The following is a 15803-nucleotide window of genomic DNA, read 5'->3' as shown; positions in this document are numbered from 1 at the left end:
TGCAGGTTAGCTGTCGGGGCTCCGTGGTTCGTGAGGAACGTTGACCTACACGACGACCTGGGCCTCGAATCAATTCGGAAATACATGAAGTCAGCGTCGGAACGATACTTCGATAAGGCTATGCGTCATGATAATCGCCTTATCGTTGCCGCCGCTGACTACTCCCCGAATCCTGATCATGCAGGAGCCAGTCACCGTCGACGCCCTAGACACGTCCTTACGGATCCATCAGATCCAATAACCTTTGCATTAGATGCCTTCAGCTCTAATACTAGGGGCAGGCTTAGGGACCCCGGTAACCGTACTCGTCGAACTCGACAAAGAGGTCGACGTGCAACCTAACCCATGCATCAGCCCGCTGAGTTTCTCGCCGGATCTTCTCAGCGGGTCGCGATTCCGATCCGGTAGTAGATTCATTCGCGAAACAATTGCTCTTGAGTTGTTAGGTCTCCTTCGGAGGCGCTCGGGCAGTTGTTAGCAAATCCCACCCCTCTTGGCTGAGCCTTTGCTCGCCCACCTGTCCTGGTGAAACTGGAAAGGCCTTCGGGCCACCAGTAAACTTTCAATCATAAAAAAAAAAAAAAAAAAAAAAAAAAAACATCTCACGATGGACCTCAATTTGTGGAATATAATTAATAAGCTTTTGCATTTGCAAACGTTTGAACATGCTAGTGCCGTCTTAGATATTCGTTCAAGTATTCATTCCTTTGTTGTTCAAATTTACGGAAGATCTTACAAGCCTAGTAGATTATAGATTTAACGGCCGTCTGGTGTAGTGGTAAGTGACATGGTCACTACACAAGGGGGTCGCGGGTTCGAATCCCGCCAAGCGAAGATATTTGTATGATAAATATAAATCTCTTTTCCAGGGTTATGGATGTATATTAAAATATATGTATGTGTATAATAAAAATTTTACATTTATTTCCGTTATCTGGTACCTGTAACACAAGTTCTTTACGAACTTATCACGGGATCAGTTACCGTGGCGTAATTGTTAGTAAATATTTATTAATTTATTTATTTATTATAGAGAGATTTCGCTGATATATCTATCCTACTTCAACAGCAAATAACCTAACCACACATATATTTTTGGTTAGCTCATTCGTGAGATATTATTTCTTTAGTATTTGTTTCATTAATTCAAACCTGATTTATGTAATTTATTTTAAGTGTAGCCGAAAAACGTCAGAAGATTTTACGATGAGAGCTAATGAGATCCTCCATTAATAAAACGATGAAAAATGAAAGAAAAAATGGACCTTTAAGTCACTGATAAATATTTAATACAGTAGCTATAATGTAATAAGGCATTTTATGAAATTAAAAAAAATACGCAGTGTTTGCAGAGAGACAAGTTTATACTATATTCTAAAACCAAGAAATTCTTGGATGCTATCGGGGCACAACGACTAAAAATTAGCAAAATAAAAGTCTTTGTTTTCAACAAATAACTGAACACTTTCTACTATGGCCTCTTATTTTTTCATAAATATAGAAAACTTCTATTGTTCGACAAATAATAAAATAAGAACAAGAGACAGAATATGTAAACAAACCATAATTAAAAAGTAGATTATAATTTTGCGAAATGTTATCTACTTTTATTTACATATCGGCTACAATCTCTAACCAGTTTGTTGACAAAACGAATTTCTATCACACCGTAGCGTAATTGAACATGCGCAAACATTCTATTTGTTAAGTGAAAGCTTAAAGTCGGGCTTTTGATCTACTTATGTCACAAACCAAATTGTGTCACCAAAATGACTGACAGACGTTAATCGTATGTAATTTCATATCAGCCAAAAACCATTCGTAGCGGATTTAATCTTGCGAAAGTCAAGGAATTAATAATAAATGGACAATTAAAAATCTTTCCGGTATTTCAGTGGGCTTTTAGAAACGAATCTGGATTCGAAAATGATTAGAACATCACGCTCGAGAATACAGATCTTAGACCGTAAACATTTTAGCTGTATCTCTATGAATACTAGATCACATCCCACAGAGATACTACTAGTTTACTACTAATCAACACACGGATACTAATCAACTAGTTTACTAAATGGTGTGACAAATGTCATACGTCACAACAAGAAAGAATGATTATCGGGTCAACGAACTAACGGTATTGTTTACTCTGTATACGCCTAGCTTACTTTTTTCGATTCAAAACTTTTAATCTGGCCTCGTATTTGCGAATTCACTTTTTATTTTTTTATTGCTTAGATGCGTGGACGAGCTCACAGCCCACCTGGTGTTAAGTGGTTACTGGAGCCCATAGACATCTACAACGTAAATGCGCCACACACCTTGAGATATAGTTCCAAGGTCTCAGTATAGTCACAACGGCTGTCCCACCCTTCAAACCGAAACGCATTACTGCTTCACGGCAGAAATAGGCGGGGCGGTGGTACCTACCCGTGCGGACTCACTTTTTAAAGTTTAATTTTTAATGTAAGCAAATCAAATAGTTTTCTGATCCCTTCTGTTTACTGTTTGATTGGGTAAGCCGTGACATACTTAGAAGTGTGGTTAATCTGTTTATGATTACACAAAGGTTGTTTTTTTAAACGAACCCATTCCGTGTTTATATTGTTGTGGAGCGATGCATGCATTATGAAGAGATAATTCTGTCATTTTCGCTTAGCATTACACGATCTCTCAACTAAACAGAACTCATCCCTATCAACTAAAACTAAAGCACTCATTAAAAGCATACTATGGACCATTCGGCTCTGGAATGTACTTTAGCAGCGACTGGCTGTACTCCTGGTATTGCTGGTAGCCTTGAGCGATGTTGCATTTTGACTACCAGCTCGACCGTATGGTGGTCTGCCTTCAAAATTAATAAAATCATTAAATTGAAACTACGATCTAACGTCTCATCGTCTTACGGGATTTACGTCCCTATCAACTCTGACAACAGACACTATTTTCAACAGATTCCAAGTTGATGTCTAAACAAAAACAAAATAAACATGTTTTCTTAACAACGACCTAAAACAGGTATGTTTCTTTATGAAAATATGATTACTTTTTCGTAGGTGTATGAGAGCGGTCAAACGGAGCCACCACATTTCGATCGCTCGCCACTGTGTCATCACAGGAAAGGCGTCGGTAGCCTCTGTCCTATGCACAAGTAAGTCTGATCAGTATTTGTCTCCATCCGTCCATGAACCTGTCGCCTGCGACGAAGGGCTCGGCGAGTAAATTAAGCCATAGACACAGCTCACTGAGTTTTTCGCCGAATCTTCTCAATGGGTCGCGTTCTGTGAAGCACTTCTCTTGCTAGGGCCAGTGTAAGCAACACACCCGGCTTAAGCTCCGTGAGCTCACCTACACGTCAAGGAGAAGCTAAAATTGTCTCTCAAGGCTATCAGCATAGGTAGGAAAAAAAATTGCTGCTATATTAATATAATTTCCACTTCCTACACTAGCACTATTATGGTGAATCTTCCAACAATAACTTGCTGTTTACAGGTGGACGATTTTTCAACTTGTCCCCTATACAAGATGATGCTCCTTACCTCTACCCTCAATAAGATAAATGTCAAATATAGATTCATTCACGTCATATTTTTCCAAAAATAATGTTCAAATATAAGTTATAACCTTTTGAACAGACTCCCGATAATTATAATACAGAAATATTTTATGAGCGTCACACCAATCAGTACGCCTCGATGGAAGCATGCAAGTAACGCATGTCACGACAATACGAACACACGTCCGCAACGTGAACATTCGATAAATGTGCAATAAATTGTATCTTTTCGAGGTATCTTTATTAAAATATGATAAATACAAAGTTGATCTCACTCAAGACGCGTAATCCATATGATAAATGTTTGTTTACTTGTTCATGTACATGTACATGTACCTATAATATGTTTATGTGATTCTTGATAGTGGAAGTGAAACGAACGAAATTTCTGCCTAAAATTTGGTAATATCTCAAAAATATGTTTTTAACAAACTATTTATAATTTCTTAAATCGAACAAAGAGTGGTAAATTAAATATGTCTCATTTTATTCTGATAGCTGACTATTGGTGGTGATTTAGCCGTTTCCTTCCAACTTGGTTTTTTTTTTCCTATCTAAGCTGGTGGAATTTGGTGGTGGACCTGGGGGGGTTATACCAGCGTAACCAGGCGAGTAGGTGAACTCTCGGAGCTCTACTCGAAGACATTGCTAATACTAGCCCTAACGAAGCTAGCCCTACAACCTGATCAACTTAGGTTTTTTTTTCCTACCTATGCTGATAGCCTTAAGAGGCTATGTCAGCGTAACCTTAACTAGTACATGAGCTCACAGGGCTCAAACCTGACGACCTTGCTAGCACGAACCCTAGCAAGAGCCGTGCTTCGCAGAATCTACCACCGGATCGGAAACGCGACCAACTGAGAAGATCCGGCGAGAAACTCAGTAGGCTGTGTCTGAGGGTATCAACTTAGGAAAAGATCTGCAGATATTACAGTCAAACCTGGATAAGCGAGAACTGGATAAGTGAGAAAACTCTATAAGTGAGAGTAATAGCCAGGACCCGTCATTTTAAGCTCCCAAAACCTCTATTAGCGAGAAACAGAAACCTGTGTAAGAGAGAGTCATTTTTCCCTCATGGACCTCCGTAAGTGAGACTGCTACTTATCTATACCTCTATAAGCGACAGTCGAGCTTTATTTATTTATATTATTTAGGAGGAACAAATGACAAAACAAATTACAAATTTAACATCTACTATTTTATGACTCATTCTTAACTTTCGTGGAACTTCTTACCGTTGTTTTTGTATTTTTTTCTCGTCAATATTGAACCTATTCTATTTCGTGGAACTAAATAAAATTGTTATTTTATCGCATTCTTTTCGACTGGACACGTGTGCCTGTGTACCGTCCTGTTTGTCGGCCTTACTCAGTTTATCGTTAATCAATTGCGAACGAAAGTTCTGTTCTGCATCATGTCAAAACGGAAAATTAAAGTACTGTCATTAAGTGATAAACTTAAAATAGTGAATGCGTTTGAATCCGGAAATTCGCGAAATGAAATTCTGAGGGAGCATTAGCGAGAAACTCGGGTTAGTGAGAAACCTCTATAAGCGAGAATGAGATTGTGCTCCCTTGAACTCTCGCTTATCCAGGTTTGACTATATATTAATTGATACTACATATTTCCATAGCGTGATTCCGTTAGCTGGATGGCTCTCAAACAGCTTAAGAATAACAAGGCACCGGGCGAGGATGGAATTACTACGGAGCTTCTGAAAGCGGGCGGGACGCCGGTACTGAAAGTCCTTCAGAAGCTCTTCAATTCCTCTTTGCTCGATGGAAAACCGCCACAGGCATGGAGCAGGGGTGTTGTGATCCTGTTCTTCAAAAAAGGTGACAAAACCTTATTGAAGAACTATAGGCCCATAGCACTGCTGAGCCATATCTACAAGCTGTTCTCGAGAGTCATCACGAAGCGTCTCGAACGCAGGTTTGATGACTTCCAGCCTACCGAACAAGCCGGTTTCCGAAAAGGCTACAGTACCATAGACCACATACATACGCTGCGGCAGATTGTACAGAAGACCGAAGAGTACAATCGGCCATTATGCTTAGCGTTTGTGGACTATGAGAAAGCCTTTGATTCCGTCGAAACATGGGCGGTCCTTAGATCTCTCCAGCGGTGCCGTATTGACCACCGGTACATCGAAGTATTGAAGTGTTTGTATAATAACGCCACCATGTCAGTCCGAATACAGGAGCATTGCACGAAGGAAATCCCTATAAAGAGAGGAGTGAGACAGGGAGATGTGATATCTCCGAAACTGTTTATCACTGCTCTGGAGGATTCCTTCAAGCTTCTGGAATGGCAAGGACTTGGCATCAATATTAACGGCGAATACATCACTCATCTTCGGTTTGCCGATGACATCGTGGTCATGGCAGAGTCGCTGGAAGATTTAGGGCGTATGCTCGGTGACCTCAGTAGGGTTTCTCAACAAGTGGGTCTTAAAATGAACATGGACAAAACAAAAATCATGTACAATGTCCATGTTGCACCCACCATAGTTACTGTTGGGAGCTCTACTCTTGAAGTTGTTGACGAATATATATACCTAGGACAAGCAGTCCGATTAGGTAGGTCCAACTTTGAGAGAGAGGTCAGTAGACGGATCCAACTCGGCTGGGCAGCGTTCGGTAAACTGCACAACGTCTTCTCGTCCAAAATACCTCAGTGCCTTAAGACAAAGGCGTACAACCAATGTGTGTTACCAGTGATGACTTACGGCTCGGAAACGTGGTGCTTCACTAGGGATCTTTTTAGAAGGCTCAAAGTCGCGCAGCGAGCTATGGAGAGGGCTATGCTCGGCATTTCTCTACGTGATCGAATCCGAAATGAGGAGATCCGTAGAAGAACGAAGGTTGCTGACATAGCCCGTAGAATTAGTGAACTGAAGTGGCAATGGGCCGGCCACATAGCACGAAGAGAGGACGGTCGATGGGGCAGAAAGATCCTGGAGTGGCGACCACGTACTGGCAAACGCAGTGTGGGACGGCCACCTACTAGATGGACCGACGACCTAGTAAAAAGTGCTGGGTCTCGTTGGATGCAGGTGGCAATGAACCGGTCGCACTGGAAACCTATTGGAGAGGCCTATGTTCAGCAGTGGACGGCGATAGGCTGAAATGATGATGATGATTCCGTTAGCGAATAACGCCATCTATTGAGTGCTACAGTAAACGCGATTACAAATTTTTTTATTCAACATCTTGATATGTTTTTTTTTGTAAGGAAATTCAAATATCTAAGTATATCAGCTATTATTGTAAGAATTATATTATTATTAAATTTCAAGAGATGTCAGAGTAGTAGATCGCAGAAGGATTCGTCAGTAAACACCGGATCTTGGTTCTTATCAAGTTGACCACCTCTATTCTGTACGGTTCTAGATTCATTCCTAAAGCAGCTGCTCTTGAGTTGTAAGGTCTCCCACGGAGGGGCTCGGGCAGCTATTACCAAATCACATCCCTCCTTACTGAGCCCTTGCTCGCCCACTTGTCCTGGTGAAACTGGAAAGGCCTTCTATATTTTTTTTCGCTTAGATGGGTGGACGAGCTCACAGTCCACCTGGTGTTAAGTGGTTACTGGAGCCCATAGACATCTACAACGTAAATGGCGTCACTCAGCTTGAGATATGAGTTTTAAGGTCTCAGTATAGTTACAACGGCTGCTTCACCCTTCAAACCCAAACGCATTACTGTTTCAGGGCAAAAATATGCAGGGTGGTGGTAGGTACCCGTGCGGACTCACAAGAGGTCCTACCACCAGTAATTACGCAAATTATAATTTTTCAGGTTTGATTTTTGTTACACGATGTTATTCCTTCATCGTGAAAGTCAATCGTGAACATTTGTTGAGTACGTATTTCATTAGAAAAATTGGTGCCCGCCTGCAGGATTCGAACACCGGTGCATCGCTACCTACTGGTGGTAGGACCTCTTGTGAGTCCGCGCGGGTAGGTACCGACGCCCCGCCTATTTCAGCCGTGAAGCAGTAATGCTTTTCGGTTTGAAGGGTGGAGTAGCCGTTGTACTGAGACCTTAGAAATTATATCTCAATGTGGGTGATGCATTTACGTTTGTAGATGTCTATGGGCTCCAGTAAGCACTTAACATCAGGTGGGCTGTGAGTTCGTCCACCCACCTAAGCAATAAAAAAACTCTTAGAATACTTTGTTGTAGTGATGAAACAAAGGCCGTGTGGAGTGGCCTTCGATTGCTGCTACAAGAGGAAGCGATCTTGAAGAACTACGATGCTGCGTTCGATGACATCGCTACTGACGTCACCAGGAGGTAATCGATCTGTTAATGTACCTATTGATGAAGGTTAATTACAAAGATAACTACTCGTGATTACTAGAATACAGGGACTCTATAATGCGTTTATTGCTTTTGCCTTCGAACTTTGCGAGTGGTAGACATAATTAAAATTAGTTTTACGGTTTAAGCTCACATTTTTTGGCTGCTCAAACGGACGGACGAGCTGTTTGAATGGTGGGGCAGCCATTGTACTGTAAAAAATAAGACCTTAAAACTATGTCTCAAGTGGCTGGCGGAATTTACGTTCTAGATGCCCATGGGCTCCGACAACCACTTAACACCAGATGAGCTGTGAGCTCGTCCTCCCATCTAAGCAATAAAAAAAAAAAACATTAAAAAAATAAGCGCATTCATATTCTTTCCAGACTTGAGGAACTGCGGTGCAAAGGGAATGTCCTTAACGAGGAATTGGAAACGGAGATATATAGATGGGCCCTCGAGACTGTGGGGATGATGTTGTTTGGCATCAGACTCGGCTGTCTGGACGCTCGGTACGTTACACAATCAATGCATACTTTCCACTGCTCTACATAATTTCAATAAAGATTCAATTCGTACTCTGGTAAAATATATTAATTCAGTTTTCAATCTGAGAGGCCCTTTTTAATTACGTTAATAATAACAATTTAACGTAAATCAATTCATACAGTCGAACAAATCTTTCAATGCGCTTGAAAGGGACACAGTTCCAGGAGTAGGACAGCCAGACTCACTCTCTGTGCAAAGTACCAGCCAGCCTTAGCATCACGTATAGTGTAGCTTCCCTCAAGCGTTTGGAAATTTTGATAAAAATTTATTTGCTTCAGGGCCCCAAGGGCCAATAATCTTTTTTTTTTATTGCCCTTGCAGGCAGACGAGCATACGGCCCACCTGATGGTGAGTGGTTACCGTCGCCCATGGACTTCAGCAATGCCAGGCCAAAGCCAAGTCGCTGCCTACCTCAAACGCGAAAGGCACAAAAGAATAATTGTTCAATTGATTTGACTGAGGGGTGGTGCAATAACGGCCGTCTGGTGTAGTGGTAAGTGACATGGTCACTACACAAGGGGGTCGTGGGTTCGAATTCCGCCAAGGGGAAATATTTGTATGATAAATATAAATGTCTTTTCCAGAGTTATGGATGTATATTAAATATATGTATGTGTATAATAAAAATCTTACATTTATTTTCGTTATCTGGTACCTGTAACACAAGTTCTTTACGAACTTATCGCGGGACTAGTTAACGTGGCGTGATTGTTAGTAAATATTTATTTATTTATTTATAATGGTTATTAACTGCTGCGCTGAGGGTCGTGGGTTCGATTCCCATATCGGACAAACATTTGTGTGATGACTAGGTTTGTTTGTTCTATATATATATATGTATTAGTTTCTAGTTCCCATAACACAGGGTATCTTAATTTGGTGCCGGATAACCGTGCGTAACTTGTTCCCGGTTCTTTATTTATTTATTATTATTATAAGTATTCAGTTTAATTCACGTAGTTTCAAGACACAGTTTTTGCTAACATTCATCACAGATCTTTTGTAGTTTATCTTTACTTGATAGAAATATATCCACGAGCAAAGCTACTGGTCATATTGGTTTGGTAATTAGAATAATTGGCACTATAGCACATAAAAGCAAGTGCTCACTATTACACCAGTCAAGGGACGCCGAATAAATCTCTTCCAACCACCCCAAATAGAAATTCAAATATAATTGAATCATTCACACCACATCACAGCCTTATGCTTCCAATGAATGAAGATAAAGGCGTGTCTTCTGTTCTAAAGTCCTATAACAATATGGTCCAAACTTTAACGATATATTTCCAAATAATTTTAAGCAGGACAAAATCAGGAGCCGACTTGTCCCCAACAGAAGAACCCGTCGAAGGTTTATCTCCGGCCGAGAGGCTGGTCCGGTGTAGCCGGCAGATCTCTGAGGGCGCCTTCTTGGTGCGAAGTGAGGAAACTTTGAAGACCGAGTCCCAAACATTCAACGATGCCTTGAAGTCATTCGACCGACATCTGAGGTGAGTTACGAAGCTCCAACATTTTTTTTTTGCTTAGATGGGTGGACGAGCTCACAGCCCACCTGGTGTTAAGTGCTTACTGGAGCCCATAGGCGTCTACGACGTAAATGCGCCACCCACCTTGAGATATAAGTTCTAAGGTCTCAAGTATAGTTACAACGGCTGCCTCAGCCTTCAAACCGAAACGCATTACTGCTTCACGGCAGAAATAGGCGGGGTGGTGGTACCTACCCGCGCGGACTCACAAGAGGTCCTACCACCAGTAATTACGCAAATTATAATTTTGCGGGTTTCATTTTTATTACAGGATTCACTCTCGGTGCCTTTAGGCTACTCAAGCATCGGTCGCTCTCCTAACCGAGCGAACTAACCCATAGACACAGCCCACTGAGTTTCTCGCCGGATCTTGTTAGTGGGTCGCGATTCCAATCCGGTAATAGATTCTACGAAGCTCTTGCTAGGGCTAGTGTTAGCAAATTCTCTCAGGTTGAGCCCGTGAGCTCACCGACACGTTAGGGTTACGCTGACATAGTCTCTCAAGGCTATCAGCCTCATATGTAAAAAAAAGTAAATTGACAAACGATAAAGTAACAATCATAGTAAAATTAGTTCTTCTAGTAATATCAGTAGACTACGGTTTCCAGTTAACATCAGGGGGCTCCTAGGATACCAGTGAATAAGTAGGGTAAAAAATGTCTCGTAGTTGTGAAAAAAAAAACATAAACATATTAAACATACACATTATCGAATTTAGACTATCTGCTATTCGATATTATCGTATTGCAATTGATTTTATCACAATATTTAATTAAAACTACTTTTACAAATTAATCTCGAATATTTTATTGTAATTACATTATTTGAGTCGTCCGTGACCACGGAAACTCTATAGTATTTCCAAACGTTGGAACTAGTTTGTAATAGTTAAAATGGTTTTAATTACGTCTGCAACTCGTGGAAACCGGAGCAAATCTATATAAAAATGAATTGCTGTTCGTTATTCTCGCTAAAATTCGAGAACGGCTGGACCGATTTGGCTAATTTTGGTCTTTAATTATTTGTGGAAGTCCAGAGAAGGTTTAAAATGTAGATAAATATGAAAATGCTCGGATTTAAATAAAAATAACAATTTTGTTTTCCCTTCGATGTGTCCCCCATCGGACGGATTCATTTGTTTGTTTTAAGTTTATTTTATACAAAAGTTTAGGTCTTTTATTTATCGAGCGATCGAGGCACCACGAAATCTGCTGGATCAGTTAGTACTAAATATTGTTAAGTTTTAATTGTCTTCTTTCAGCTTAACAGAGCACTTCCTAATCAAAGCGATCCATACGATGACCTCGTGTATTACGAGACCGGAACAAGTACTACTCGATAAATTGAGGCCTCTGGAGAGAAGACTACTTCCCTTGGCGTCGGATATGCTACTGGCGGCTGTCGACCCTGTGAGTGGTATTCGATCTCACTGTATCTCAGCTCACGCAAACATCTTCACATTACAAATATTGAATGAATGAATGTATGAATGATTTATTTTATTTCACACAACAACAACAAGTCCGTATGTATACATAGTATCATTGAAACATACTTAAAATTACTAATCAAATAAAAAATATACATTTATTAAAAATAATTATGAGTTTTTTTTATTGCCCTTGTAGGCAGACGAGCATACGGCCCACCTGATGGTGAGTGGGTACCGTCGCCCATGGACTTCAGCAATGCCATGGGCAGAGCCAAGCCGCTCCTACATAAGTTGAATACATTAATACATAATATTGTAGTCGCGTATCTACTTAAGCATGTTCATCTCCCTGCAGCTAGCCCAGACCGCCCTAACGATGTTCTACCAGCTCTCCATCCACGCGGCCCACCAGCAGCGCGCCCACGACGAGGTGCTGTGGTGCAGCGCGTCCCGGGCGGCCGGCGCTGCGCCCCCCGCGGCCCCCGCGCGCCACTCGGTCCCCGCCGCGTCCCCCGCGCCCCCCGCCCCGCAGTACGTGTCGGCGTGCGCGCGGGAGACGCTCCGCCTGCAGCCCCCCACCGGGGGGGTCGTCAGGCGGAGCGTCGACAGCTTGGTGCTCGATGGATTTGAAATACCTGCCGGGGTGAGTTGCCTAGACTCTAAGTATAAATTTTGCAGGATAGCCTTAGAACACCATGGTTCCTAAGTAAGTAGATCTATATGATGACCTAGAGCTTAACTCGGTCAGTAAGTATCTACAGTCGGCATCATTGCGCCACTTTGAGAAGGCGGCACGACATGAGAACCCGCTGGTCGTGGCCGCTGGAAACTACATACCCGATCCTGTAGACCGAATGGTAAATAGTCGACGTCACCCAAAACACGTCATTACGGATCCTCCCGATCCATTAACAGCGCTTTTAGGTACCTCAAGCACCGGTCACCGTCCTCGTCAAACCCATCGCTTGTGACGAAGGGCTCGACGAGCGAATTAATCCATACACACAGCCCACTGAGTTTCTCGTCGGATCTTCTCAGTGGGTCGCGGTTCCGACCCGGTGGTAGATTCTGCGAAGTTAGTATCACTCCGGTTTGAGCTCCGTGAGCTCATCTCCTAGTTAAGGTTACGCTGAAATAGCCTCTTAAGGCTCTTAAGCTTAAGGGAAAAACAAGTGAATTTTATGCTCACTCGTGATATTGAACCGATTGTGTGTGATTCACTAGATGAAAACTCACGATCCACTTTGTGCAAAGAGATTCCTTAGGTAAAAGCTTTATAGCTGCACAGCTTTTGACCTCTTAGATCTAACTCTTAAATACACATATTTAATTCCGCGGCATCGCGGTACAAGTAAGCAAGACAATGTCCACAACACGTACTTTACTGAGTTAATGACAAACCTCGTCTTTTATCAGTGGGATGTGTATTAGACAGAGATTAGGCTATGCCTCTGTCATTGCGAACGTCCATTGCGACGATAAGCACTCACTATCAGTTGGACCGTATGCTCGTCTTCAATAGGAAAACTTCAATTGATTTATCTAATCAGAGGATTTTATATGATAGTAAAGTGTGGCTCCGGATTCTTAGATCCGTACTACTTCCAAATCGCCATTCCGCATTACTTACAAGATCTTCCTCATTTTCTCGCCTAATACATCTCTGGCTTCTAGCAGCCCAAGCGCAGATTAATACTAAATTCATTTGCCTATCGATCCTAGTAGAACTCTATTGGTAGCCTTATTTATGCACCTCGTATCAAGGCGGATGTAGTACGTGACTTCAAAGGAATTCGAAGCACGATTGTTTGTGAACAGGAAACATTTGAAAACCAATCAACCTCCGATCAGAACGTGCGTTCTACATCTATCAAGGGTCCAGTATCACCGCTCAACAGACACTTAGGCTTTAGGCAAGCCCACCTGGTGCTCAGTGGTCACTGGAGCCAATAGACATTTACAACGTAAATGCGCCATCCACCTTGAAATGTAAGTTCTAAGGTTTCAGTGTAGTTACAACGGCTGCCCCACCCTTCAAACCGAAACACATTACTGCTTCACGGCAGAAATAGGCGGGGTGGTGGTACCTACCCGCGCGGACTCACAAGAGGTCCTACCACCAGTAATTACGCAAATTATAATGTTGCGGGTTTGATTTTTATAACACGATGTTATTCCTTCACCGTGGAAGTCGATCATGAACATTTGTTAAGTATGTATTTCATTAGAAAATTTTGTACCCGCCTGCGGGATTCGAACACCGGTGCATCGCTCAACACGAACGCACCGGACGTCTTATCCTTTAAGCCACGACGACTTCTTTTAGCCTCTTTGTCTCATGAACACTATCTTGAGATAAGACCCTATTGAAAATCATTTCGAGCGTTTTCATAAACCACTACATCAGTCATATCCCGCGCTCCCTGACCCACGCTGGCTTTGGCCCAGCGGAGTATCCCTGGTTATGAGTCTAGGCTGATTCGAGTGGCCTGAAAGTTCAACTCATACAGCCCCAACACGCAACCGAAAGTGGGTGAATTCCTACTGCCCAAAATAAAATCGGTCATTCCACGAAAAATTTGGTTCTACTACACTACGATGTATCCATCTTCTTTAGACGGAGCTTTTAGTAATGCTCTCCATCTAGCCTTAGAAATGCCATATTAGCTTTTAATATGCCTCTATGTATACTTAGGTCAATTGTTCAACAGGTAGACATCGTTTTAGCGCACGGATTAACGAGCAAGGAAGAAAAACAGTGGGGTAGAGCTAAAGCCTTTGTACCTGAACGATGGTGTGACGATGGCTGGCAGCCTCTGAAGGCATCCAGGGCTCATCACCTAGCCTCCATGCCCTTCGGCGAAAAGTGCCCGGGGACAGGCATCTCTATAAAGATGCTCACATCTCTGGCTGCAAGAATCACCGAGAGATATAGGATAGAGTGGCATGGACCGGCTCCCGCACTGACTCTACATGGAGTCAACAAAATACAAAGACCTTATTATTTTGTGCTACAGAATGCTTCGTGATAGTGTCTCTATGTAGAGTTCCACTGGTAGAGATTATATGTGTGCCCCCTACTTCTTTCACTCTGTATTGTAATTTTAATTATTATGTTTAGATTTTTTAACTTTTGATTAATTAGATATTATTTTAAACTACCAATATTATTTAAAAACTTTTTTTGCTAATATACGCGATAAAGTGATAAATATAAAATAAGAAATAAAATAAAAAAAAGCTTTAAAAAAACAACAGAGAACTAATTGTTATGGACACCAGGTTGGATCGGAGTTCCTTTTCATATAATTATATTATTTATGTTTGTATTAAGTCATCATTAAGTAAAAAATATAAGACATTCACAAGTATTTTTATCAATAGAAAAAAAAGGAGTCTAGCAACAAAACAACGTGTTTATAATTAAAAAAAAAGATTTTATAACTAAAATTAATAAGAATAATAAGGTAGAATTATAACTAAGAAAAATAGAACTAAAATTAATAAGATAGAATTAACGGCAAGCTAAATTGATCGTAAAGAGTTTCAATTTCCTCAGTGACCGGGACGAGCCTCAAAAATCACTGCATAAAAAAATTTCGATTTTTGAGGTCGTTTTTTCGATGTACCTCTTTTTTCGTAAAGCAAACAAACCTGAACAAACTACTGGCTAATTAATAAAATTTTCGAATGAAGCTCTGAATTATTACCCATACTATTACCATTACGCCATATTAATGCGCCTTATGTTTTAACAAGACGACATTGCATTTGTAAGTTGCGTAACAATTTTCATTATTTTCCAATATATTTTGTATTAACACGACTAGATGAGACAGCCGTCGTGCAGTTGTACAAACAAACGGGACGTTCGAACCTAATGCCTATTGTAATAAAGATAGGCAAATAAAAGTTTTATAATTACTGACATTGTGTTTCATTTGTGAGAGAGACTACGAAATGAAGACTCCGGGTGTGATTCAACGTTTATTTACAAAATTACCTTTTTGGAACGAAGTTCCTTACGGCAGGCTTGGAGGGGATAGGGATTTTGCTGCGCGACCGAACTGAAAAAAATGTGATAGTAAAACCATAAGAAAAAATCCGTGGAAAAAAGTGCGTGGAATAAAACCGTTAAATGAGACGTGCGCAGGCGCGACAGTCGTATACACAAGCGAGTAGTGTATAATACCTTTCTCTTTCTCTTTCTTTTTATTATTATTCATATAAATAGCTGTTTCTTGGTATATTAATATTATATATTTTTTATAAATCATTGTAAATAAAATAAAGTTGATAACTTTGTAAAGTATTTTTTTTTCATCATAATAACGAATAGAACTTAAAATTAATAATATTTATATAATAAGGAACTTCGTTCCTATCCGGTGTCCCACGACACCACACATCTTTTTTGATTGATCGTGCAAATGGAAACC

General features: G+C 41.0%; 1 protein-coding gene across 2 annotated transcripts in view; it reads left to right on the top strand.

Moving 5' to 3' along the window:
* The window catches only part of LOC101736880 (probable cytochrome P450 49a1-like), a 32671-nt gene extending 17379 nt beyond the window's left edge, over positions 1–15292 (top strand). The window contains exons 4-10 of one of the 2 annotated variants that reach the window (XM_038012242.2): positions 3054–3148; positions 7738–7848; positions 8241–8366; positions 9708–9896; positions 11194–11341; positions 11720–12007; positions 14076–15292. In XM_038012242.2, coding sequence (XP_037868170.1) covers positions 3054–3148; positions 7738–7848; positions 8241–8366; positions 9708–9896; positions 11194–11341; positions 11720–12007; positions 14076–14393 — 1275 coding nt within the window. In that variant the 3' untranslated portion in view covers positions 14394–15292. The remainder of the gene's footprint in view (positions 1–3053; positions 3149–7737; positions 7849–8240; positions 8367–9707; positions 9897–11193; positions 11342–11719; positions 12008–14075) is intronic. The other variant, NM_001279490.1, reaches the window with a different exon arrangement.
* The last annotated feature ends 511 nt before the right edge of the window (positions 15293–15803 follow it).

This window comes from Bombyx mori, chromosome 8 (assembly GCF_030269925.1).
Source record: "Bombyx mori chromosome 8, ASM3026992v2".
Lineage (NCBI taxonomy): Eukaryota > Metazoa > Arthropoda > Insecta > Lepidoptera > Bombycidae > Bombyx > Bombyx mori.
This window is presented reverse-complemented; position numbering and strand designations above follow the sequence as displayed.